The sequence below is a fragment of the Castor canadensis genome, chromosome 14, assembly GCF_047511655.1.
Source record: "Castor canadensis chromosome 14, mCasCan1.hap1v2, whole genome shotgun sequence".
Lineage (NCBI taxonomy): Eukaryota > Metazoa > Chordata > Mammalia > Rodentia > Castoridae > Castor > Castor canadensis.
In genome coordinates, this window is record NC_133399.1 from 508,036 (window position 1) to 533,547 (window position 25,512).

General features: G+C 62.8%; 3 protein-coding genes across 5 annotated transcripts in view; 2 read left to right on the plus strand and 1 right to left on the minus strand.

The window, feature by feature from the left end:
• LOC109686275 (microtubule-associated serine/threonine-protein kinase 3) overlaps positions 1-25,512 on the plus strand; it is a gene marked incomplete in the record, with an annotated part of 381,278 nt that overhangs the window by 196,602 nt on the left and 159,164 nt on the right.
• LOC109676738 (cytokine receptor-like factor 1) lies at positions 1,533-11,171 on the minus strand. Of its 3 annotated transcripts, none has more exons than XM_020153035.2 (9): positions 11,054-11,171; positions 6,531-6,812; positions 6,123-6,252; positions 5,790-5,959; positions 4,622-4,779; positions 4,240-4,408; positions 2,125-2,309; positions 1,984-2,026; positions 1,533-1,814 (listed from the first exon to the last, which is right to left on the minus strand). In XM_020153035.2, exons 1-9 carry the CDS (start codon positions 11,169-11,171, stop codon positions 1,801-1,803), a joined length of 1,269 nt encoding a protein of 422 aa, XP_020008624.1. In that variant the 3' UTR covers positions 1,533-1,800. The 3 variants fall into 3 exon arrangements, with proteins under 3 accessions (XP_020008624.1, XP_020008620.1, XP_020008615.1); XM_020153031.2 differs by having other exon boundaries at positions 1,984-2,031; XM_020153026.2 differs by having other exon boundaries at positions 1,984-2,053.
• Positions 16,645-19,922, plus strand: LOC141416585 (transmembrane protein 59-like). The gene is made up of 8 exons (XM_074053594.1): positions 16,645-16,836; positions 17,301-17,445; positions 17,552-17,646; positions 18,308-18,460; positions 18,878-18,980; positions 19,161-19,278; positions 19,363-19,480; positions 19,648-19,922. The coding sequence occupies exons 1-8, from the start codon at positions 16,660-16,662 to the stop codon at positions 19,774-19,776; spliced, it is 1,038 nt and encodes a 345-aa protein (XP_073909695.1). The 5' UTR covers positions 16,645-16,659; the 3' UTR covers positions 19,777-19,922.

The window sequence follows — 25,512 nt, forward strand, 5'->3', positions numbered from 1 at the left end:
GTGACCGAGGGGACGCCGGTGTGGCCGTGGGTGGGCAGGGTGGACGCGGTGCTGGGGCCGGCGTTCTGCAGGAAGGCACCCGCGACCTGCCGCGCCCGAGATGACCCAGGCCCACCTGGCCGGCCACGGTGCCCCAGGCTGGGGCGGGTGCAGCTCCGCGAAACTGTCCATCAACCGCCTGGCCCCTCCCTCTTCTGGCTTTCTGCGGCACGCCCCCTCGGGCCCCGCAGCCAATCCGCGAGGGAGGGCGTGGTCACGCGAAGCCACGCCCACGCCGCGCTGCGTCTCCAGACCAGCTTGTAGTCTGAATTGCTGTCGATTGCGGCCTCTGCCTCTTCCGCCGCACCGGGTTTTGGACTCAGGGCTCGAGCTTGCTAGGCAGGTTCCACTCCCGACCTCAACCTTCCGTCCGCGTCCGTCCTGGCGTCCTAACGCCCGGTCTCGCCCATTCCACCTGTCTTCCAATCTCTGGCCGAAACGTCCCCGCCCGCGCTCAGCTCCGCCCCTGCTTCCTCCCTTGCACGCTCCGGGAGAGCAGAGGCGGCTGCTGTCCGCCCTGACAACGCCAACTAGCCATTCCCCTTCAGGTGGCCTTGCTGCTGCCGGCGGGGACCCCAGAGCTGAGGGGGCAGCAGATGCCATGCACACGCGTGAGCTGCAGAGGAAGTGGGCGCCGCTGCCCTCACTTCGGGCTGACCTGCCAGCTGGGACCCTCGGACCTCCTGCGCATAGCTTAGGATGTGCCCTTGCTGCCGCCATCAGAACCTCCCCGCGCACGCGCCCTCCCCCACGGTCTAGTTCCGCGGCCCCCCCCCCCCCCCCCGTGACCCACCACTCCTCCCAGGACCCTCCAGGCTGCTGCAGCCACAGGCCCTCGGTGGGCAGCGGGGCCCTGGGCTCCCCGCATCCCCCTTCCAAGCCAGCAAGCTGTGCAGCAGCGGCTAATTCGGTCCATCTGGGTTTTATTTATAGTTCTCATCCGCTCTTGTAGAGTAATTAAAACCATGGAGGCGATCACCGAGGTTCTCCAGGACCTAAGATTTCATGCGGAGTCTGCAGAGTGATGGTAGCTCCCTAGAGACACACCGAGGGAGATGGGAAAGGAGGCCGGTGGCGGCCAGCCCAGCCCAGCCCAGCCCTGACCGCCAGCTGGCCGAGGTCGTGCCCCACCAGGCGGTGACCCGTCCAGTTCAGCAACCCCTCCCGCAATACAAAGTCCGTCCTCTGCGCCTCATGTCACCTTTGTTCCGGGGCGCTGGGGCCAGGGAGTGTAGTGGACCCTCACTTTTGTGTTTTGGGGAACCAGGGAAGGTGTTGAAGGACCCCCACACACACTGCCTCAAAACCTTGGGGCTTTGAGTCACACCTTCCAAGGGTTCCAGAACCAGACACTCACTGCTGGTCTTGGAGAGTCCGGAATTGTGGGGGCGGACATTCCAACCCAAAGGGTCATTTCGGTGACTCATGTCCCCCACCCCAAACCCCACTGGGCCCTCACCCGGGCCTCGAACTCCGCATGTACCACCAGGGCACCTAGAACAACTCGTTTATTTAAAAATATTGTAGGAGGGGCCCTGGGTTGGCGGGGTGTCGTGATCGCCCCAGCCCACGCTGGAATTGTGGACAACTGGACAATCCACACATACTGGGGTGCACCCAAGGGTGGCCCCGACATGGGCCAGAGTTGTTGGAGCGCTGCCCAAGCCCCTGCTGAGGTGCCAGGAGCTGAAGTCACGGTGGAAGCGGCCCCAGTTTGGGTTGGGTCTTGGGGTCTCCATGTAGTGGTGAGGGCCCTAAAGCTTATCTGGCAGGACCTGCAGACAGAAGGGAGGCCGGGCTCAACTTTAGAGGATGCGGTTATCCCACGTGCCACATCCAGGGCCCAGGATTGCAGAAAGTGCTAAATAAAGGTTCACTACTCACCTGATTAGGGCCGCCCCACCCACCTGGGCATTTCCCCACCCTCCCCCGTCCCCCCCTTACCTCTCGCCGCGCCCCGTCGGCCCGAGGGCAGGATCCCCTCGTCCTGTGCTTGGAAAGAAGGCAGGAGGGTCTCGGGGGTCGGGGATGCAGACCTGCCTCGCCCCGCTCCCAGGGCCCCCCTCCCCCTCCCCCCTTTGCTACCTGGTTGCGGGTCTTGTGCGACTTCTGCATCCAAGCCCGCCACTGGTCGTACAGACGGAAGCTGAGGTTGGAGCAGTATGCGTGTTTCTTGAGCCAACCCAGGAACTGCTTGAGCTCGCGCCGCACCGGGCCCGAGCTAGGCTCGCCACCCCGGGGCTCGCACGCCCCGCCCGGGCCCGGGCGCTCTTTTAAAAAAAAAAAAAAAAATGTGGGTGTGGGGGGAGCCGGTGAAACACGTAGTGTCAGCGCGCGGCCGGCAGGGGGCGCGCGCGGGCAGGAGCGCACCCGGCTCCCGGGGACGCAGCCCAGCTGGTGCGCCCTGGATGGGGGTGGAAAGGAGGAAGGGGCTCCCCCGCCTCCACGCACAGCTCCTCTCCAGGAACCCCATTCCTGTGGCCTGAGCCAGGTGTGAGTGGGGGAGGGGGAGCAGCCAGAGCCAAAGGGATGAGAGAGAGAGAGAGAGAGAGTCTGATGGGACAGGGACACGCAGAGGCAGAGGGACAGACAGGGAGGTGCAGAGGGTGGGGCACAGATGGAGACAGGACAAGGGAGGGGCACGGCCTGGATAAGGTGGGATATGGACCTTGGGGACCTAGGGACAGAAAAAGACCAAGATGCATAGGAATGCACCACAAGAACAAAAAGAGACAGGGGAAGCGTGGCAGACAGAGTCCAAGAAGAAGGTCCCCAGGGGACAGTCCCAAGGAGTCTGCAGCCTGAGCCTCCGGGATGGGGAGTAGGCTGGGGAGGGCCAGGTGGGAGGCCACAGCCAGCCCCAAGCAGGCCGGCGGATAAGGACATCGGCCTCACGTCATAAATAAAGCTGGGGACCCGCTGACAGGCCCTGGCACGGCCCCGGCCCCCCACTCCCCACCCCCGGCCTCTCCCCTGCGGACGCAGCGGCCTCCTGGCTCCCGTGCAAGAATCGCAGGTGCTGGGCACGAGCAGGGGCCAAGGCGAGCGTCCCCTCCCTCCGCGCAAGCTCCGCCCACTCGGGACCCGGATGGAGGGGCCCGGGAGGGGGCTGGGGAGCTGGCTGGAGCCCAGGTCGGCCCCTCCTCCCTGACTCTGGAGCTGTATGGGCCTCAGTTTCCCCTATCATCCCCATCAGCGTGGACCTAGACTTGCAGCAGACTGGGTCACTATGACCTGTCCTTGCTGGAGAAAAAAAGAGGGGGGAACCTTCCTTGGGGTGGGGTTACCTAAATACCGCAGTGGTACACACCAAGCAGTATGTCACCCTATAACTCTCTCAACAACACGGCTTTCCAGATAGGGAAACAGGCCAGATATTACAAGGAACAAATTTTATTCCATCTCCCAGAGGAGAGGACGGAGGTCCAGGGGCTCGAGGAAACACACAGGACGCAGTACCCCCTGCCCTTAAAAAAGAGGGGATGCCGGCGCTGGGGGCTCACGCCTGTAATCCCAGCTACTCAGGAGGCAGAGATCAGGGGGATCGTGGTTCGAAGCCAGCCAGGCAAATAGTTGTAGAGATCCTATCTCGAGAAAACCCATCATAAATAAAGGGATGGTGGAGTGGCTCAAGGTGTAGGCCCTGAATTCAAACCCCAGTACTGCAAAAAAAAAAAAAAAAAAAAAAGGGGGATACTGAGCACCGCCGGTAGTAGTCACTCCTCGGGAGGCTGAGGCAGGAGGATGGAGGCCAGCCTGGGCTACCCAGTGAGACCTTGGCTCAAAAATAAAAAGAAAACCAAGGACTATAGGGGTGCAGCTCAGTGGTAGTACAAAACCCTGGGTTCGAACCCAGGGGGATACTGAGGCCGTGAGGCTCAGAAGCACAGGATGGGGTACAGGTGGGGATGGGGCAAAGTGGAGAGAGTGTGGGCTCTGTCCTGTCGTTCTAGTTCCATTCTCCAAAAAATTAATTTTCCTAGGGAATCTAGGATATTTGTGTGAAAACTTAGTTTTCCAATGCTTGCAAGTAGGTCAGACTTTTTTTTTTTTTTTTTTTGCACGACAAGCTAAATAAATCCAGACCCCTAGGGGATACCTGTGTGGGACCCTTGCTCTCTTGAAGACGACAAGTTAAGGCCTGACCCCCCAGCACCCTCCCCACTCCCCACATCCCTGGCCCTTCTTGGGGGTGCTCACCACTGCGGGGGGTGGAGGCGGCGGTGGGGTGACTCCACTCGCTCCAGATCCCCGCTTTCTTGGAGCCATAGATCCCGAAGGGGTTACAACGGACCTGGACGAAGTACACGGTGCCCGGCTTCAGGCCGGCCAGGCGGCAGGAGGTCTGGTTGCTAACATCGTCCACCACCTGCGCTGGGAGGAGGGCAAAATCAGAGGTGGGGGCGTGGCCAGGTCCGTGGGCGTGGCCAGGACCTGAAGGCGGGGCCAGGACCTAAAGGCCTGATCGGGTTGGGGCGTGGCCCGGGCAGGAGGCGTGGTCATGACCGGGGGCGTGGCCCGGACACGGGTGGGGCGTGGTTAGAATCTGGGCGTGGTCACGGCGGGGGGCGTGGCCTGGCACCTTCCAGTCCACGCTGTCCTCCACGCGGTAACGGATCTGGTATTTGGCTTGAAATAGAAAATCCTTGAGGGCAGGGGGCGAAAGCCACCGCACGCTCAGCTGGTCCTCCAGGCCCCCGACGCGGCTCACGTGCACGTCAGGTGGGGGATCCGTGGTCACTGCGTGGGGCGGGAGGTGGGGGGTTACTCTTTATAGCTGACCCTATGACTTTGATGACACCTGCCTGTCTTTGTCCCCTTCCTTGGAGCTACTCTGCCTGCCCAAGCCCCGGGGTCTGTTGGATTACATTACTTAACTGGCAACCTAGCAACACTCAATGTTAGCTGTTATCAGCATTATTATCACAGCTAATAGATGAAATTCTGTGCGGGGGGCTACCTCAAAGCAGAGGCAGCAGCCTCGTGGGGTCAGTTTGGTGGAGGAGCACTCGCCTGGCCAGTGCATGGCCCTGGGGTCCTGAGGTCCATCCCCAGGGGGGCAGCAAGCAGCCCCTGGGAACTTGATCCCCTACAACCCACCTCCTTCCTTACCACTTGATCAAAATCTTTCCCCTGACAGGTTTTGCTTCTGGGGCTTAGAACTTGCCCATATTGGCTCCAGGGGGGTGGGACACAAGCCAGGGGTCCCCCCAGGAGCATGGAGGCAGCAGGCCAGGCTGGGCTGTCCCCCTGAGGCCTGGGCAAGGGGCGGAAAGGGTTAAGGCCCAGGCCTGCTTGGGCTGACAACCGCTCTAATTAGATTAGGCCCAATTCTGCATGTACTTCCTGCCTCCCGCCTTCAAACCCCCCCCCCCCACAGCTCCAGACCTCAGCTTCCTGGGGCGCCTCCCGACCTGGGCGCCCCCTCCCCGCTCCCCCGGGCCCCCCTCCTGCACACCTGGGCTGCCGAGGGGGAGGCGGCCAGGCCAGGTGTTCTCTGCAGAGCGGGAGGGGGGTATCCTGGCTGCTTTGGGGGGCTTTGGACTAAAGATGCTCTGCTCCCTCCCCATTCGCTAGCAGGGACAGACCTGGAATTGCAACCACAGCTGGGGGGCTGGCAGGGCCCCCAGAAGACTAAACAACACGGGAGGAGGGGGTGAGGGGTGGGAAGGCCCCTCAGGATGCCTGGTGGCTAGGCCTGCCCCTCAGGATGCCTGGTGGCTAGGCCTGGTAGACGCTGGGGCGCTCACCCACGTCTAGGATGTCCAGAGTGAGCACATCCGAGCGGGCAGAGCCCAGACGGTTGGTGGCCTCCACCCAGATCTCATAGGGAGTGAAGAGAGCCAGGTCCCGGGGGATGTGACAGGAGTGAGGCCCCACTGTGTGGTACTCCTCACACGTGTTGTCCTGCCCGTACCACCTGCAGGGCAGGAGGGAAATCAGGATACCACATGAGGGTCCCTTCTGGTCCCCAGACATCCATCCCCCATTTGCAGATAGAGGCTCAGAGAAGGAATGCAGCGACCTGAGGTCACACAGCCGGGCTGGGCTGAGGCATAGGCCTGGGTCTCCACCACACCAACCTCAGCTTATATTTGAGGGAGTAGTTGGTGTGCAGAAAGGTCTCCCCGTGGGCCCCTGGTGTCCAGCGACACGTGAGATCTTTCATATTCTTGGACCAGCAGCTGATGTTGAAGGGTTTCTCTGGGGGCACTGGGGAGGAAGGAAGGGTGTGGGAAGTGGGGGGGTCTAGAGGGCCTGGAGGTGGGCTGCTTGCTGGACCCTGCCTTGGAGCAGGACATTTCCAGCTGTGTCCCCGGGCTGAAGGTGACAGGCAGGGTCTCTCTCCACGTTCTCATTCCCCCCCTGGGACCCCCACCACCACCAAGCCTGTGCCAGCCTTCCTACCACTCAGCTCATGATTCTTGGACCCCCCCCCCAAATCTACCCTGGGAGGGATTGTGTTTGGGGGGGGTCCTAGGATCACTTACAGCCAACGTAGAGGCAGGAGCCAGCCAGGATGCTGCCATCACGGGCATGGCACACAAGATTGTCCCCCGACTGCTGCCTGGACCCGTTGAGGTTGGCCAGGGCGAGGGCCAGGGTGGAGGCATTAAGCACACGGGAGAGCTCGGGGGGCAGGCGGCGCCCGTTAAGAGTCCAGTAAAGACCCTCGGCCGTGGCCCCTGGTGGGTCCCCGTGGATGGAGCATGTAGCTTGCAGGGATGAGCCGATGAGGAGTGTGGGGTCCTGGGGGCTGATCACCGCCGTGTCTGGGGTCAAAGAGGGAGGGCGTCTGTCAGGGTGGAAGCAGCGGGGGTCCCTTGAGCACCGCCCACCATGCCAGGACTTCCAGGACTCATAGCAGTCCTGAGACATTATTTTGCCCATCGACAGCATTAGGTTAAGTGCCCAGTCCAAGGTGGGCAGCGAGTTTAGCCAAGATCGAGGCCAAGTTTACAGCTCAGTGTCTTCCACGCCACAGGGTCACCAACTTGCTTAAGGCTGTCCGAGCTGTTAAAAAAAGTCAGGCATAAACGGCCTCAGCTCCAAGTGACCCTTGCTTTTGCACACAGTCCTGACAATCTCAATCTCTCAATCTCTCCTCTCTCTCTCTCTCTCTCTCTCTCTCTCTCTCTATCTTGCTCTTGCTCTTACAAATTTGGTAGGTTGAAGCAGGAGGTTGAAGCAGGAGGAAAGTTCCAGGTCAGCCTGGGTTACATAGGGAGACCCTGTCGAGAGAGAGAGAGAGAGAGAGAGAGAGAGAGAGAGAGAGAGAGAGAGAGAGACATCCTAGGTCTCAGACCTACAGAAGCCCATGTTTGCTGGTGCTGGAAGTTCTGCTGAACACAGCCACTGGTACTTAAGAAAGTGGGGTGCTCTGAGCCTCACCTTGTCTCCCACAGGGCTTCCCACCTGTTCCCCTCATTCCCTGACCTGCAGAGAACAGAGGAAGCCCTCTGTCCCTCGGGCCACTGTGACCAGTGGGCTGGAAGGGGGCTTCCGAACTGGTGGTGGAATGGAATGGGACACAGGAGCCAGGGAGCTCCCAGGCACCCCTTTGAGCAGATTGGAACTAAAGAAGGGACTGTTTTGCTGGGCATGGGGGGGAACCAAGTCCCAGACACTTCCAAGACTCAGCTTCTCCATCAAGGAGGTGTGCACCCTGGTGTCAACCTCAGGGGGCCATTTGAGGGAGTGCTGATGGTGTCAGAGGAATCCCCTGTGCAACCTTGCAGCCAGGCAACCCTGAGTTCAAATACCACCAGCTCCTGGGACCATTCCCCCTTCCTTCACCCGGAGCGGTGGTGGGGACGCCATTCGTTCCTCATTTATTCACAAGACAGACAGCCTGCAGGAAACAGTGACGTTATGCTGCCTAAGACACCTTCTACCCTTGTGGGCCTTAAGTTCAAAGAGGCAGCACGAATAAAGAAATAAGAAGTTTAAACAAGCCAAAGGGACGACGTTAAACAAGGGTATAGGGAGACAGGCCTAAGATAGCAACTGCAGATTAGATAGTAGGTGACCTCTGGATTAAGCCCCAAGGAAAGCCAGGAGACAGTGTGCACCAGTGGGTAGCTGCAAGTGCAAAGGCCCTGGGGCAGGCTGTGGCTTGGGGAGCCGGCAAAGACCCTGCTACAGGGAGGAGGCAGGGGCTGTTCTAGGGTTCAGAGCAGGGAGGGTCACGGTTGAATTTGCATTTAAAAGGCTGTGAGAAGGGATTGTAGGAGGGCCAGCCCAGTTTCACAGAGATGGTGGCCAAGGACAGGGTGACCCAGCCCCCCCCCCCCCCCCCCCCGTAGGCTCCTTGCACACCAACGAGCGGGCCTGTACTGTCCCTCAGGGTCCCAGATGGGCGAGGTGGATGCGGTTCTGGGCAGGGCTCTGCCGATTTTTCTGGGGCAAACTTGGCTGCAGGACCACGTCTTGCTGGAGCCTGGGATCGCAGTTGCGTTTGGGGCCGGGCCCAGGACTTGCCGTCCGTGCGAAGAAGCCGGCAGAGCAGGCCAGAGCCGAGGAGGAGGCGGGGGGCCAGGGGGGCCGCCCCGGAGGTCCCAGGCAGCCAGCCGCCCGCTAATTCGGAATTCTTTCGGCATGAACTCGGGCGTGCCAGCGTCTCTGCCCCGGCCCACCCACTGCTTCCTGCCTGGGTCCCACCCCCCCCAAGCAGGGTGGGAGGCACAGCCAGGCCTGCCCGGACCCCAGGCCCACTGTCAGCCCTCCTGGTGGGTCACACACACCCCACACCCCCACAGTCCTGGTCTGGCCAGGAAAGAGCTCTCTGGGTGTGTGGGGGGGGTCCTGGCTGGGGGGCACTGCCCCCTGCCATGCCTGCCCCCCCTGGGCTGGCGAGGCCATTTGCAGGCAGCTGCAGCTGCCCTCCCTCCCAGGGCCGGGCGGGGGAGTGGGGCAAGGCCAGGCGGGCCTGGACAGGCCAGTCCTCCACCCCAGTCCCAGCAGGAAAGGTCACACAGGCTCCCAGTCCTGCTGGGAAGGGGTGTAGCCTCAGCCAGGGGCACCTGGCCACTGACTGACTTCTCCTCCAGTTCTCAGTTTTCTCACCCATAAAACGGGAGAGATGTATTCTACCTCCTGGGGAGATGGGCAGGGCGGGGAGGAGGGGTGTCCAGGTGCCTGGCATCCTCCAGGATCTAGGAAAACTGCTACCCCGGCTGCCGTCCCCACCTTGGTGAAAAATGGGGCTGCTGGGAACAGCCCCCCCACACACACCCCAGCCCCACTGCAGCAGGAGGAGTTGAGTCTGCTTTGGGGGCCTCATTCAGGACTCCCTCCCCAAAGCAGACCCTAGGTTGGGCTTTGGGACAGTCCCCCTTCCCCTCGCTCCCTGCCCCCCCTACTTTCCCACAGAGCTGAGGCCTTTACAAGTTTTTTTTTTTTCCCCCAGCGTGGAGGCACTGTGTTATTAAAAAGGAACACCATGTGTTTTAAAAGGAGAAAGTGTGAGATTCCCCAAACATCTAGTGGGAGGGTGGCCTCTGTCCCCCAAGGCCCCCACGGGGGTCCCCCATCTCCTGTCCCTCTGGTACCTGCAGACACTTTACGACCCACCCGACTGCTGGTCAGGTGCTAAGACACACGGTAAGTAGAAACATATTTCGAGGTGTGAGAAGCTTTAATTTCTTCCCCCTTAAAGGAAAAAACACACACACAACACACACCCCACCCCCTACCTTCGCCTGTTGCTGGCGAACAAAGCTTGGCCCAAATGTGTGGCACCATCACGAATTACACAGGGCCTGGCAGAGCCACCAGGGACCCCAGGAGGACCCTGGGGACACCCTCACCTGCCCAGGCGCTTTGGATAAACTGGACATCCCCAAGTGCCCCTGGGGGCTGCAGGAACTGGGAGAAGGCTCCAAGTAGCCCGCAAGAAATACTGGCCGGCCTAGGAGCAGTGGGTGCCCTGACGGTGGCCTGTGCCCTAGGCTGGGGTACATGACACTGAACGTCCCCGGGCTCGGTGCCTGCAATGCGTGCCCTGTTGCCTCCCCTGCGGAATGGCGCACGACCACGGATGTGTGTGCGAAGATGGAATGCGTGTACGATGGTGTGCGAGTGTGCATCTGGGTTGCAGTGTGTGCGCGTCGAGGGCGAGGGTGACGGGACACCAGCCAGCGTGAGCCTTTGTGTGTCTTTGGGTGTGTCCCCGAGCGGGTCTGGATGTGGAGACCGTATCCTGGCGGGGGTGTGCACTGGGTGGGGGGCGGGAGAATGCCTAAGGCCAGAAGCTTCCTATCCAGAAGGGGAGAGGGTGGTGTTCCTCGGCCTGTGGGGCTCTGGATTCCCAGTGGACCCCCCTCCCCTTCTCCTTCCAAAAGTCTGGGCCTGTGGTGCCCGGGCTCAGTGGCTCCCGCGCCCTGTCCCTCTAGCCGGCTCGCTCACAAAGATTTCTCGCAGTGTCGCCAGGACGAGAACGATCGTGCGCGCCACCAGTGGTGGAGACTTTGCGGACCCCAGTGCGCGGGATCCCGCAGGGGGAGGGCGGCGCCACCGGCCCGCGAGAGGCAGGTCCCCGGGGACCCCGGGCCGCGCGCCAGGCGGCCAGAGCGGCCCCCTCCCGCCCCGCCCTCCCCGCGGGGCTCATCCCTCCCGCCATGGGGGGGACACCCCGCCCGCACCCTGCGCGCCAGCCGCGTGCGCCCCCGCCCGAGCGCTGAGCCCCGCGGTCCCAGCGGCTCCCCAGACCGGGAACGCAGACGCGTGCGCCCGCTGCGTCCCCGCGTGCAGAGAGTCTCCGGGCCTCTGGGGACCCGGTTGGGCAGCCCAGGTAAGAAGACCTCGGGCGAGGAAACAGGACCCTCAGGCCGGGGTCCTAGGGCGCAGTGCGCCCCGCAGGTGAGGGCGCCCCGAGGGCCGCGCCGGGGGCGCCTTCCTTTGTTCCCGGACCGTCCAGGTGGCGCCCGCGCCCCCTCCCCCCCCCCGCGGCTGCCCCCAGGGCGCGGGCGCTCGGCTGCTGCAGGAGGTGGGGAGCGGGGCGCGGGGTACTCACGGGCTGCCGATCCGGGTCGCGGCGCCCCGAGGACGTAGAGCAGCAGCAGGGGCAGCAGCGGCTGCGGCGGCGGCCACCGCGCGCATTGGGCGGCGGGGCCCGGGCGGCCGGCGGGCATTGGGGCCGGAGTTGCCGGGGGGGCGCGCGGCGGGCGGGCGGCGGCGCGGGATGCGGGGTGCAGGGCGCGGAGCGGGAGCGGGAGGGCACGGGAGGGCGCGGGAGGGCGCGGGCTGGGCCGCCCGCACGTCGCTGGGCGCGGACGCGGAGGCCAGAGCAAGTCTGAGCAGCCGAATTGACAAGGCGCTAATGCGCCGCTGGCCCCGCCCGGCCCCGCCCCCGGCCCGGCCCGGCCCCGGGGGGGACGGCGGGCCCCGCACCGGCCTCCCCGCCACCCGCCCGCCCGCGGGCACCTCGCGGCCCCGCCCGTCCGGCCTCCGCCCCGCCGCGAACCGCGCGCGCAGGTCCCACGGCCCACAGCCCCCACACACACTCATTCCCTACTCGCGGGACCTCCCTCTCCAACCCCAACTTTGGGCTCCCCACCCCCAATCTTGGACCCGGAGCCCCCAATTGCGTTTCCATCTCTCCGCACCCAGCCCTCCGTCGGGTGCTCCTACAGCGTCCCCGCCCGCCCCTGCCCGGTTCCTCCCTCACCTCCTCCCCAACCCTGGGAAGCGGGCGCCCCCCCCACTCTAGCTCCGCCCCGCACTGAGCGGTCCCCGAGCCCCGCCCACCCCCCCTCCCAGCCCCTCTTCCTCCCCAGGGGCTGCAAAGTGGCCCCCAGCCTCAGGGCGCGGGCGCGCGGGTGCCACCGGCCTCGGCCCTCCCACTCCATCCCGCCTCTCCGCGGTCCTCCGTGCGCAGCCTCGCTCCGAGCTTTGAGCTTCGCTGGAGAGAGAGGGAAAGCTCGGAGTCCCCGGCCCTCGACTGGCTCTGAGGTCCTCCTCGCGTGGAATGGGTTTGGGGGGGTCCTCGGGGGGCGTCCCAGAGCCTCGGGACACAGGCCGTGGGTGGGCAGATGGGGAGAGGGGACCCCCCCACCCCCATGGGCTCGGGGATCAGGTCCCGCGCTCGGGGCGGGAGGGGTTCCCAGAGGAGACAGTGAAAGGGACTTGTCCCAAGAGTCATTCACATCTCCCCCCCACGGAAAAATCCGCTCAGCGGCCCGCGGGTGGGGTGCACCACGCGGTGAGTAATCGCTCGGCGGCCGCCGCCCGCCAACTGCAGGTAACGCCGGCTGCCCGGAGCGACGCATAGTTTATCTTCCTTTTTGCGCAAAGATCCTTCTCTCTGTTATTATTTTTGGCCACTGCTCGGGTTTCCGGACCCCTCCCGGCTCAGGCGTCTCATCCCCCTCTTCTTCGTCTCCACCCTCATTTGGTGCCCACGGGGGAAAAAAAGACAACAACAACAAAAAAAAAAGTTCCTGGCCTCCAAGGCCGCAATCACGGGTGTGCGTGAAATGAGAGCTCCCGGGTGGTCCCAGCCTCACTTGGGTTGGGTAGCGGCTCCACCCCCAGCCCCAGTGCCCTTAAAGGCTGTAACTCCCCCATTGTGGGGTTCTTTACAAGCCTGGATCTCCCTGCACGTCCCCAACCAGCCAAGAGAGTGAAAGTGACAGTGGAGAGCTGGGGGGCCTCACCTTGTCCACTCAGGGCTGCCCCTACCCTCTCCATCTTGGACCCCCAGCTGAGACTCCGGACTATCCAAAAAATCCCAAAAACCAACCAGACAGAAGGGTGGAGATGGGATGGCCAGGGACAGAAGCAAAACCAAGGAGGGCCCATTGTGCTCTTTTGCCTCTGAGTGGTGGACAACTCCCGGCCAGCGTAAAAGTTTCCGTGACAAGAGGCAATAAAGCAGAATTCTCCAGAAATCTAAGCCCTTCATCCAGTAGGGCACGTTCTTCTGGAGCAAAGGTGGCCTGTGGGGATGTATGTGTGCCCTCTCTGAAAAATGGGAACATAGTCCTAGCCTGCCAGGTGAGCGCAAGGATTCAGTGGAGATGGTGGGTCTTGGCTGTTTTTCTTTGCGGACACTCAGTGTCCCTTCCCCCAGCCCCTGCTTGCACATGCTCAGGGTTGGGTAGACATATGTGTCCCTCTGCTGGGGGGGGATCTCAGCAACAGCTTTAATCCACCCCCCCTTTCCATCTGTGCTCCTCCCCCATCCACCCAGGTGCTCAGGCCCGAGACCTGGAAGCCCGCGTGACAACTGCTTTTCTCTTCCCACGCGTCCTATCCATCAGGCAAGGCCTGTTGGCTCCGATTGCAAAGCACACCCCACCGTGAGATGGATCCCGACCCCTTCTCCCCATCCTCTCCCCGCCGGCCTCCTCCAGGTCTTGTCCCCCAACCCCCTTGCCTTTGTCCAAGAGCAGACCACCTTCCCCACCCCCGGGGCTCTCCCCTCCTCTCCTTCACTGTGTCCAGCCCCTGCCTGGCAGCTTGTCACTGTCCAGGGCCCTTGGCACATGGGCTGTTTCTTGCAAGGATGCTTTTCCCAAACCCATCTTCTGTGAGGTCCCAGGTCCTCAGAGAGGCCCTGTCCTTCCCCTCCACGCACACCAGTGTCTTTTATAGTCCTCCTCACAGTTATTCAAACACCTATTGCTATTCAGAAGATCCTGAGCCCCTCTGCAGGACCCCATGGCGGGCCCAGGGAGAGCCAAAGAACTCAATAAACACTTGCAAAAGAAAAAGGACACAGAAGAACCTCATACACCCCGAGTCCCTTCAGCTACAAGAGCTCAGCCCCCCTACAAGTCAAGTCTGCTGCTTGAGTTCCCAGGCTGGCTCCTGACCCCCCCAAAACTGGCTGTGTGTTCCCAGCTGGTAGACACCCCTATTTCCCCATCCTGCCCAGTCCCACCCTGGAGCACGACCTCTGCGTCTGGGTGACTATTACCCCAGATCCTGGATGTTAGGGAAAAAGCAAGCGTGGACCCCAAGTGCTCCTTCCGTCTCCAGGGCACCCCCAGCAACTTGACCCCCCTCCTCCCCAGCCCCTCCATCTCTTTGCCCAACGGGGGACCAGGCATGGGTAGAACTCTGTCAAATATTGACCCAAGTCCTCCAAGGTGGCTGGGAATGCACTGAGCACTTGTGTTAGGAGAAGGGACAGCCGCCACCCTGCTGCCCCTCCTTCCCCTGCAAGGCTACCCTGCGGGTAAGGTCAGGATTGGGGGGCAGAGGGGCTGAAGCGCACCAGATCGAGGAGGTCCCGTGTCCTGTGGGAGCCCGGAGCCAAGTGAAGAGAGCTGCCCCTTGCTGGGGTACCCCCTCCTCCAGGGCCACAGTGGGCGAGAGGCCTATTCTCCAGACATTTGGGGTTCTGGGAACCTGGTTCAGGGCTGCATGCACCCAGACTTTGTCATTATCTCCTTGGGAAGTGGGGATGCCCAGGTTTCAAATTTGGGGTACTCTGGACATCAGGCCCTAAGCTCGCGTGCACCGTGGCCTCTGAGATCTAGGCTGGTTCCCTGTCCTTCTGCACCCTGAAGAATCTCCAAGTCTGGGTCCCAGCTGCTTGGAGAGGTATTGGGGGGGCTTGCAAACTTGCACCCCCCTCCTTCCACGTGCACCCTCCTTCCCCCCCCATTGTCAGCAAGCTAAGGCGCCACCCTGCCTTGCCTCCTCCGCCTGGGCCCGGCTTGGGGGTGGGGGTCAGCGGGGTCGTGCTAAGAGCGGCGAGGGACAAAGGGCGCTTGTCCACTGGCTGCCCTGACCTCGGAGGCCACTGCTTCCCGGACGCGTGGCCTGCCGCTGATTCACGCCGGTGGGGGGCCCCGCCCGCCGCCCCCAGGCCAGGCCGCCCCGGGGGGTAGGAAGTGTGGGGGGGGACGACGAGGGGCGGCGTCGAGTCAACTTTCCCTCTTAAGCCCCGAAGGAATGTCGGCGGATTTCCTGAAACCCGACCCCGGCCGCCCGCCGGCCTGCCCGCCCCTCACCTGGGCTGGCTCCCTGGGGGACCACAGGAGGGGTGCAGTGGGGGACTGAGGGGGGCTCACCTGGGGGGCCAGGGTCAAGTCCTCTTCCGCTTCCTTCCTGCTGCCTCATGGAGCGGAAAGGGGGGCGGGTGAGCGGCCATCAGACTCCTCCCCTGGGCAGCCGAATCCCTACAGCCTCAGTTTCCCTTTTTGCAAAAGGTACCCTTCCTTTTGTGTCTGTCCAGTCTAAACCCCTAACTCCACCGCCCCTTCCCCTTCTCCAAGCTTTGGCCACTGCTCTGGTGGCTTTTCCTCCTCTGGCTTGTTTGTCACCTGGGCCCAACCCCTTTGGACTACGGTTTCCTAATTTGGGAATGGGCGACGCTTCCCAGTATCTCTCCTATAGGGTGGTGGCCCACAAGTGTTTGGTTTGGGATGAATTGCGCAGGGTGAGCGCTGGGGACTCTGCAGAGGACGTGTGTGGGCTTGAGTCCTGGCTGTGCCCAGCCGATGGGAGCCGGCCGGGGGTGAGGGTGGGGGACACCGCGCGTCCCCAGGGCGCGCGCGCGGTTCCATCCCCGGTGCGCACGGCGGGGCGGGCGGGAGGCCCAGGCTGGGCGGGGCGGGGAAGGGGCCGCGCAGGGATCCAGATGTTCGGGTCCGCCAGGCACAGCCGCGCCTGATTAAGCCACGTGGGGGCCGGCCTGGGCCTCGGAGATGAAAGCAAGGCGACCAGCCAGGGAAAGGGGCGCGCCAGACCCCCCGCCCATCCCCACACCCCCCCCCCCGCCTCCTTCCCGCCCGGAACCTGCGGCTCCCTGTGACCCGGTGACCCTGCGAGCTGCCACCCCGTCTGCAGGGGCGGAGCGGGGACATGGGACGCGCGCCCCGGCCTCTGCAGGCACCTGTGCAGGCGACAATGGCAGAAAGGAGGGGAGACACCTTTGCAGAGGACCAGAGTTTACAGGGGAGCCCCTTTAGTGGGGAAGAGCTCTCTGTCACCATGGGGCGTGGCAGATGCAGAAATCAAAAGTGTCCGTGTTTGGCCCCCCCACCCAAGATTTCCCAATTTTAGCAGCCCCGTGGGCACCTTTGTGTCCCCTCCCACTAAATCCCGGGACCAGAAGCTCCCAGTTTGGGAAGTTCTGCAATCCCAAATCCTCCCCCACTGCAGGGACCCCTCCCCCCAGCCCCTCCCTGTCCTCGCAAGGCACCCCTGTTCCATCCGAGGGACACCCCCCCCCCCGCTTAGAAGGACCCCACCATTTGGGACACAGAGGCGGGGGCCTCCCCCCAGGTGCGTGTATCTGGGCTGGACCAGAGTGAGGTGACGATGGTGGCGGTGGGGGGGCCGTGGCCAGGCTCTGAGGGCTTCCTGGAGGAGGCTTGTGCCCCTCTGACCCGGCGTCACAAGAGATGCTGACCAGGTCTCCACTGTGGCCTCCGCCCCGTCATGTCCCTTCTTTGCCACCCCCAGCTCATGGCAGCACCCTACGTGTCCTCTCTTGGTCTCTGGCGCAGGTGTCATGGAGACCACCCCACCCCCCCCACCCCCCACCCCCCACCCCGCCAGTGCCGCAGCGCTGCTCCCCACCCCCCCTTCCCAGGCTGCCTCGCTCGGGTGACGTCAGCGCCCGGTCCCCAACGCCACCGCATCGCCCCCCGCGCTCGGCCCGCCATGGCTGCGGTCAGGGCCATGACGCCGTCACTGCTGCTGCTGCTGCTGCTGCTGCTGGTGTCGCCTCCCGCCGCCCCCGCGCCGCCCCCCCGCGACCCCTTCGCCCCGCAGCTCGGGGACACGCAGAGCTGCCAGCAGCGGTGTCGCCAGCGCGACCCCGGCCCGGCACCCTCGCAGGTGACCCCCAAGGGGAGGGACGGGGGGCCCTCTGGTGGGGGATGACTTGGGGTGCAGAGTCCTCCCAGGAGAGGCGGCTGGGACCCCAGCTCCTGATGTCACCCCTCTGGGTCCCCCTCTCCGCTATGCGAGGACCTTGGGGTGCCCAAACCCCACCTCCCTCCTCACTGTCCTCTGCGTCCTCTTCCCGCAGACCGGTGCCCCCCGGGGTTTGATCCACAGGGTCACAGACCCTGCTCTGAGCACCCTTCCTCGGGCCTGAGACACCCCCTTCCCACCCCTGTCCCCCTGGAAGCTGCAGAGGGGCCATTTGGCCCTACCCGGTCCCTGGCTGTCTGTCCGGTGTCGTCAGTCCCTCTCATCCTCCTTCTGAGAACCTCCAGAAATATTTTTAGGCTTTGAGGGACCCCCATGGTGCTTCCAGTCCCCCTCTCCTCTGCCTGAGCCGGGTCCCCTTCCTCCAGGCGGGACAGCAGGGTCCCTCCGAGTCCCCCGGGGACCAGGCCGTGCTGGTCAGCGCTTGTGAGCGGGGCTGCCGCCTCTTCTCCATCTGTCACTTTGTGGCCAGGAGCCCCAAGCCCAATGCCACCCAGACCGAGTGTGAAGCAGGTGAGGCCATGGCCGGCGGGCGGCTGGGCGGCTGGGGTGGGGTGGGGGTGGGGAAGGTGACTGGGCAGGGCCGGTCACCCCCGCCGGGTCCCCTGGTCCCCTGCAGCCTGCGTGGAGGCCTACGTGAAGGACACAGAGCAGCAGGCCTGCAGGGAGGGATGCTGGAGCCAGGTCCCTGAGCCCGAGCTGCTGGAGCAGAAGGTGGGTGTCCCCAGCCTGTGTCCCCCCCCCCCCGTGTGTCCCTCAGCCTTGGCCCGGTGACACAGCTAAGGCTGCATGAGGGAGGCGAGAGTGACATCACCAGGCTGTGGCCGTCCTTTAACTGCTTAATCTTCAGCTCCGCCTGAGCTGCCCCGTCCCGGTGACACGCAGGTGACCACTGTCACCTGGAGGGGCTGGGAAGTGAGGTTAAGTGCACACACGCACACAACCCCGAAGCCGAAATCACCACATGTCACAGCCACGTCGGGGACACTGAGGCGCAGGAAGTCACGAGGCCCAGCCAGAGACCTGTGGGCTGGGGCTGCCCCCCAGAGTCCCCTTACCTGTGTTATTCCGTGTCCCCTCCCGGCTTGCCCTGTCCAGCAAAGCCCTGCACTCAATCCCACTGGAGTGTGTCAAAATAAGAATGAGAATAGAGAGGGTTTTTTTCTTTTAGCCAAAGTGGCCACTGGTCATCAGAAGCTGGCCAAAAGGCCGTCACCTTCTTTTCAGGGCTCAGAGAAGACAGTCTACTTCCCCAGGGGCACACAGGCACGAAGGACTTAGCCAGACTGAAACATGGCGCGTTGTGTCACCTCCTGCCATCGGTTGATTTCTGTCACCTCCTGCCCCACCTCGTTGATTTCTCTTTGCTCTCCAGAGAAAGGTCGTGGACGCGCCCAGCGGGGCTCTGCCCCTCCTGGACTTGTTCTCCACTCTCTGCAATGACCTGGTGAACTCGGCCCAGGGTTTCGTGTCCTCCACCTGGACATATTACCTGCAGACTGGCAATGGGAAGGTGGTGGTCTTCCAGGTGACAGCTGTGGCAGGGGCCGGGCCAGCGTGACGGGTGGGCGGGCGGAGTGAGAAGGTGGGCTGCTTCAGGCATGGCTGGATCCAGGAGCTCCCCGTCTCACTCCACTGCCCGGACAGCTTTCCTCTGTGATGGCTTCATTTCCAGGCACGCCACAGGGTGGACGTCCAAGGGTCCAGGCACAGTCCCGCTGGGCTTTGAACCGACCTGGGGTTTATACTCTGGTCCAGGCCAGGTCGTGTAGTCAGTCAGTCGCCCCTCAGTCAGTCGGTGTGTTGCCCTGTCTACTTAGACAGCTAAAGGATGGGGTTAAGGCAGGGGCCATCGAGGGCAGGGGTGTCACCCCTGGCATCACCGTCCATGGGATGGGGCCTCCCACCCGTCCCCCTGTGGAACGGTGCCCCCTGTTTTGCTCAGACCCAGCCTGTGGTGGAGAGTCTCGGCTTCCAGGAGGGCCGTCTGCAGCGTGTGGAGGTGACCTGGCGGGGGTCCCACCCTGACGCCTTGGAGGTGCATGTGGGTAAGGCTGGCCCCTGAGAGCTGGCCCCCGGGGACACTGCCACAGGCAGCCTGCAGATGGTCCTCGGGGTCCGTGGCCGATGTGACAACCCCGTCGCCCCACGCCCTGGCCTGCTCACCCCGTGCGTGGCCACTCTGGCGCGAGGGTCTGGGGTCCCCTAAGCGGACGCTTATCCTTCAGACCACGTCGGCCCCCTGGACAAGGTGAGGAAGGCCAAGATCCGCGTGCGGACCAGCAGCAAGGCCAAGGTGGACGCCGAGGAGCCCCAGGACAATGACTTCCTCAGCTGCATGTCGCGGTGCGTGGCCGGCCCTGGGGTGGACGGCGGGAGGGACCCGAGCCCGGGTCTCGGCGGGGCAGCTGAGCGTCACTGTGGGGACAGGCGCTCGGGGCTGCCCCGCTGGATCCTGGCCGGCTGCCTCTTCCTGTCCGTGTTGGTCACGCTGTGTCTGAGCTGCTCCACACTGGTCACCACGCCTGGCCACCACGTCAAGTTCCAGGTAGGTGGGTCCCTGGCCAGGGGGACCCAAATTGAGGGCGGCCACCTTGCCTCAGGGAGGCCGGCATATGGAGGGCGGTTTTTTTGCACCATGAGAGCTGCCCAGTGTCCCCCGCCCCCCTCCCCCAGCAAGCAAGCAGGGCCGTGTCCCCGTCCCTGTCCCCACAGCCCCTGACTCTGGAGCAGCACAAGGGCTTCATGGTGGAGCCGGACTGGCCTCTGTACCCACCCCCGTCGCCCGCCTACGAGGACAGTCCCCCTCCCTACAAGCTCAGACTGGACCTCACCAAGCTGTAGGTCCCTCAGCTGTCCCCTCCACCCCAGCTTTTCCCCTTCTCCCTCGTCCTGTCCCTCAGTCCTGGGGACACCATGCCTGGCCACGGCAGGAGGGTGGACGAGGCCTGGCTTCCTCCGCCTGTCCCTCTTTCTTTGGGGCTTTGTCCCTTTTGTCTTCTGTCGTGTGGCTTTCTGGGTATTTGAGCCTGTCTCGTGTCCCCTTTCCCCTTTCTCTCCGCCAGACGTCTCTGGGAGCGGGTGGGGGACTGAGGCCATGGGGAGCCCCCCACTTTTGCTGGGGCTCCCCCTTCTTCCTGTCCTTCTCTCTGGAGACCCGGTCCCCCCCGGGATGCGGGTGGCAGCTACTCCATGGGGGAAAGGAATAAACCGTGTGTCATCGCCTGGCCTTCTGTCTGTCTGTCTGTCCGCGCGGGGAGCCTGAGTGCGGCCAGAACGTCCCACCCCGGTTCCCCAATCCACACCCCTAACATGGCGGCAGGGTCCCCTCCCTGGACCTTGTCCCTCTGTTCTGTCCGTGTCGTGTCCTTCTTTCTGGAGCCAGGGTTGGAACCCAGACCTTAAGCCCTGTCACCAAGCCACCCCCCAAGTCCCCATTCTGCGTCATTTCATTGCCACGTGGCAAAAATTAAAACGCAAAGATTCAGCGAACCGACAGTGTCCCCCGAGCTGTCCGGTCATGCTCCTGGAGCTGGCATCTGTGACTCACAGAGGACATTCCCGGGCTGGGACGAGGGACACTGTGGTTCCAGTGGGTGACAAAGGAGTCACAGATAGGCCGTGGGCTGGGGATCGGCCCCTTGGGGACCCCTGCCTGCCACTGGGCTCCGTCCTTCAGAGGGACGGCTGGCGGAGATGGAAGGGGACAGGAGCTGGGGTCTTTCACCCTCGGCTTGGTGGCAATGTCACCTCTGTCACCCACACTCTAGCACGCCTTTGCTAACAGTCACTAAATCATCACTTCTGAGTTACTCTTTATTCTTTTTTTATGAACTTAAATCAGTTATCTTAAACAATTAATTAATTAAGGCAGACATGGAGGGGCACTTCTGTAATCCCAGCTCTCGGGAGGCAGAGATTGGGAGGACCACCATTGGAGGCCAGCCCAGACAAAAACTTCTGGAGACCCCATCTCAACCGATAAAAGCTGGGCGCAGTGGTGCACGCCTGTCACCCCAGCTGCCCGGGAAGCATAACCAGCAGGGTTGTGGTCCAGGCCTCCAGCGTCCACTCACCTGACCCTCGTCCCCTCTGCCTCCCCAGCATCCCCACGCATCCCATAGGCCCGTGACTGTTTCCACGGCAACCGCAGAGGTCCCAGCTGCCCTCGGGGTCCAGTTCCATGTGGACTGGAGCAAGTGTGACCGCAGATATGGGCCTTGTTCTGGGGTTGTAATCCCGGCTACTTAGGAAGCTGAGATCTGGAGGATCGCGGTTCGAGGCCAGCCTGGGTAAAATAATTCCCGAGACCCTCCCCATCTCCAAAATGGCGTCCAGCCCTTGGGTCATTTTTTAAACCTTATGTCACTTCGGTGGCTGTCACTGGGCCTTTTGCCCTCACTCACAAATTCACAGCCTGTCTTGGTCCCCGGCCACTGGGCCCTGGTCCATCACGACCTTGGTGCCCAGAAACGCGGATGCAGAGGAAGTGACCATCATGGTCCCCAGATGCTACCCAAAGACCCGAGGCCACTCTGCCCAGGACCCAGCCCTGGCCCCACTGGCCACACGGGCTGAGGACAGCCTGGCTGTGACTCCTGACCCTCAGTCTCGTCCTCCGTCCCCAAGGCTCTGCCCACCTCCATCTTCCTCTGCCGCTGCACACGGACCAGGAAGTGGTGGGGACAATGGCGACAGTGGTGATGGGTGGGTGGTTGGCGTCATGGCAACCAGCAGGAGCACCCATGTGGCCGGGTAGCACGGAGTTGCCATGGGAACCGGCCATCCCGGTTCCCTAACGACAAGGACAGAGACGCAGCCCGGGGAAGAGAGGGGGCCGTGAGTGTCCCCAGCGTCCAGCAGGCACCCAGTGGACACAGTTCAAGATGTTGGCCCTGAGTTCGAATCCCACTTCCACCAAAAAAAAAAAAAGACAGCGAACGCCATCGGGGGACAATGGAGACTGTCACCGTCCCTTTTGATGGGGGGCGTCACCCAGGTCCCCCTGACGTCCCTCCCCTCTGGGACCCCGGCAGACTGTCCCCTCCGCCCTGAGCGTCCTGCCCAGGGTCCCCCAGCTCCGCGAGGCTCAGCGATGTCACCGAGGCCCCAGCATTTGTCATGTAGACGGTTAAGCGGTGGCTTGTTTGCTTGTGCGATGATTGCTGTGATAAATGGCCTTCCTTCCAGATGTGACAGGCTGGGCGTCCTGGTCACAGCTGCCTCGCACGCCCCACCGAGACGGCTGCTGTCAGTACGTCTGTCTGTCGTCACCCTCGCTCCCGGCCCCCCGCTTCCCTCGGAAGCCACCAAGGCCCCCAGTGCCATGCCCGGAGCGTTTTCGGGCCTTTCTGTGTCATGGCCACCTGGCACATTCCAGAACATTCTAGAACTTTCCAAATGTTCCGGAAGATTCTAGAACATTCTAGACTGTTCTGGCTTCTGTTCTTACTAAGACAGAGACGTCATCTCCCCCACTGTGACCCTGACCATTGCTCCTCTCTGTGTCTGGTGTGAGGACACCACATTTTTTTGGAGGGGGGGGATCTCCATGTTCCTTGTCACTTTGTCACCCTCCAGAGGTAGCCCTGAACCCGACACCTCTGTCCATTGACGGCTTCAGTTCGTTTTAAAATAACCCAGCCAGGTGTGTTGATGAATGAAGTCTTCACACATCTGCGGCCCCACTGTGTTGGTGACATCCAGCATGGAAGGCTCATGGTGGCAAGCCAGTCTTTTTCCTTGCTGTATAGCATTCCACGGGGTGACTATGTCATTGTTGTATCTCTGTCCAGCTGTTGTTGGGGCCTCTGGGCTGTTTCCGTTTTGGAGCTGTGACAACCGTTCACATATATGTATATGTATAACCAGCCAGGTGCGGTGGCCTCACGTGCAGGAGGACAGCAAGTTCCAGGAAGCCTGAGCTGCCGAGTTGGACCTTGTGTCAAAAATAAAAAAACAAAACCGAAAGGCTCTGACACGGCCGGCCACCAGGCCGCCATCCTCCCTGGAGAGCTGACATTTCACTGAAGGACTGACTGATCGCAAGGACAGGAAAAAATGCCTGACAGCGAGCCAGAGACTGCACTCCTGGGATTCTGCCCGACAGAACTGAAAACAGAGACTGAAGCGAGGCCTCGCCCTGGACACTCATGGCAGCTGAAGGTGGACGCAGCCACACGCCCGCCAGCGAGGGAGGGACAGACAGACGACAGGGGCCTCCACGCGGTGGAATATTACTCAGTCGCGAAGAGGCATGGAGCGCTCACACGCACTGCATCCTGGATGAACCTTGGAGATGGGACAGTAAACGACAGAGCCAGACACCAAGGCCACGTGGCGTGGGACACAAAGGAGATGTCCAGAACATGCAAATCCACGGGACAGGAATGGGACGCAGAGCAGAGGGCAGGAGTGGACACCAGCCTTAGGATGAGGTTGTAGGAACTCTAGTCCCCCTGGAGGCTTCAATTTCCGCCCTTGGGTCTCAGTTGGCCGTTGAGCTGTGACCTGAGGCCTGGAGCCCCCAGCTGGTCCCAAGCAGGGGAGCAGGTGAGGCAGCCCTGGCTCGAGGAGGCCGTGCCAGCTGCAGGCCAGATGGCGGCCAGGCCTGGGAATGGTGTAGCTGTGTCCCTGCCAGACCACTGCGTGTGCGTGTGTGTGTGGCAGGACCTGTGGACCCCCACTTTATCCTTCTGCACCCCAGCTGGTGTTCAATGTGCTTCTGCGATGTCTCTGCGGTCACCCCTCTGTGACATACAGGTTGCTTTCTACCCGGCCTCCTCCCTCCTCCCTCCCGCTTCTTTGCAAGTCAATGCTCCTGCACATTTTCCCTGCCTCAGGACCTTTGCACGGGCTGTCCTGTGTCCCCATGGTCTTGGATCTGCAGTGCACACGGTCGGGAGCCCAGCGAACCTCTTCTGGCTGCTCTGTGGCTGTGGCTGTGTGTCTGACACGTGGGTCAAATCTGTGTCTGCTGATACGTGCATGCATATGGACGCCAGCCACTTGGCCTGTCTGTGTGGCGGGCGTGGAAGCCTGGGTGTCTGCCATGTGGCCTGTGGCTCATCTCGAACAAACAAAGGCTCTGCAGAAAGACAACCCAGCTCGCGCTTGGGTGCGTTCCACATTCACGGCGGCGTCTGCGGGGCCCTTCAGCTCCTGGGAGCTGCTGATTTGCACAGAATCTTCTCCTGGGCATTTTGCAGAATGTCTGAGCAACCGCCGTTGTACCCACACCGCTGCGGAAGTGGATCCGTGGGGTCTGATCCTAAGTGGAGGTGGCCCTTGTCCCTCCTCTGGGGTCTCCAGCCCCAAGTCCACCTCCTTCTGTCAGCACCGCCCTCAGAGAGGGCTCCCAGCCGGGTCTGGACGCCCCCAACCCCCCAGAGGCTGCAGCAGGGTGGGTTCTGTCATTTGGGTTACATGGGGGGCTGGAGTTTGCGGGTCCTGGGGGCTGGGCCTGGTGCAATGGATCAGGGAGTGTAGGGGTGGGTGTGAAGGGTTGGGGTCGGGGATTTGGGGGGCTGAGGTGGGATCTGAGATAACCTGGGATCTGGGCGTAAGGAAGAAGGGTGAGCGGATGGTGAAGGAAGGTCCCTCCCTCATCTGAGGCCAGGTGATGGGGTGGAGGTTGTGGGCAGGTCGGGGCAGAGTTGGGGTTCTGTAGGGGTTGGAAGTGTGAGGCCTGGGTGGAGAATGAGTGCCAGGGAACCCCAGGGAGGCCTGGGGGCGGGGTTTGGGCCCCCCGAAGGGTGAAGTTTGGGGACCATCGCCAGCCCGATGTTCCTTCCTGCTGCACCCCCAGGGCTGTCCTCAACCTCTGTCCTCCATGTCTCACCTGGTCAGCCCACACCAGCCATGCCCACACCTCGCACTGCCCCGCCCACTCCTCAAGCCACGCCCCTCCCGTATCCGGACTCACTTATCACCAGGCCACGCCCTTCCCTGGCCTGGACCTGCCCCACACCGGCACCCAGCTTTGCCTTTGGCCCACAGAGCTGGCCCCTCCCTTCATCATGGTAGGCTGACAGCCCCGCCACTCACTAGGCCCCGCCCCTTGTGGACCCTTCAGGTCCAGCTCTGCCTTTCATTCCTATGGCCCCGCCCTTAACCGGAACACTTCATTCTGGCCCCGCCCAGTCTCCGATCACGCCCACATACACAAGGCACGCCCCTTCTTGTGTCAAGCCACGCCCCTCGCTCCCTGGTCCCGCCCCAATGTTTCTCCACGGTCACGCCTCTCTGCCCAGAAGGTCCCGCCCTTCACCGCTGGCCACGCCCCCTCACGGAACAGGCTCAAGCCCCGCCCCTCAGGGACCCCGCCCCCTTTCTGCTTGGACGCACCCCATTCAGGTCCAGCTCCGCCCTTCATAACTAGGGCCCCGCCCCAATCCTTGACACTTTGTCTTGATCCCGCCCACTTATCAGACCACGCCCTCACAGCCAAAACACGCCCCCTTCTCGAGCCAGGTCCCGCCCCTCGCTCTCTGGCCCCTCCCCAATCTCTCACCAAGGCCCCGCCTCTGCACTTAGAAAGTCCCGCCCTTCAATGCCGGCCCCGCCCCTCAGATGGCTCCG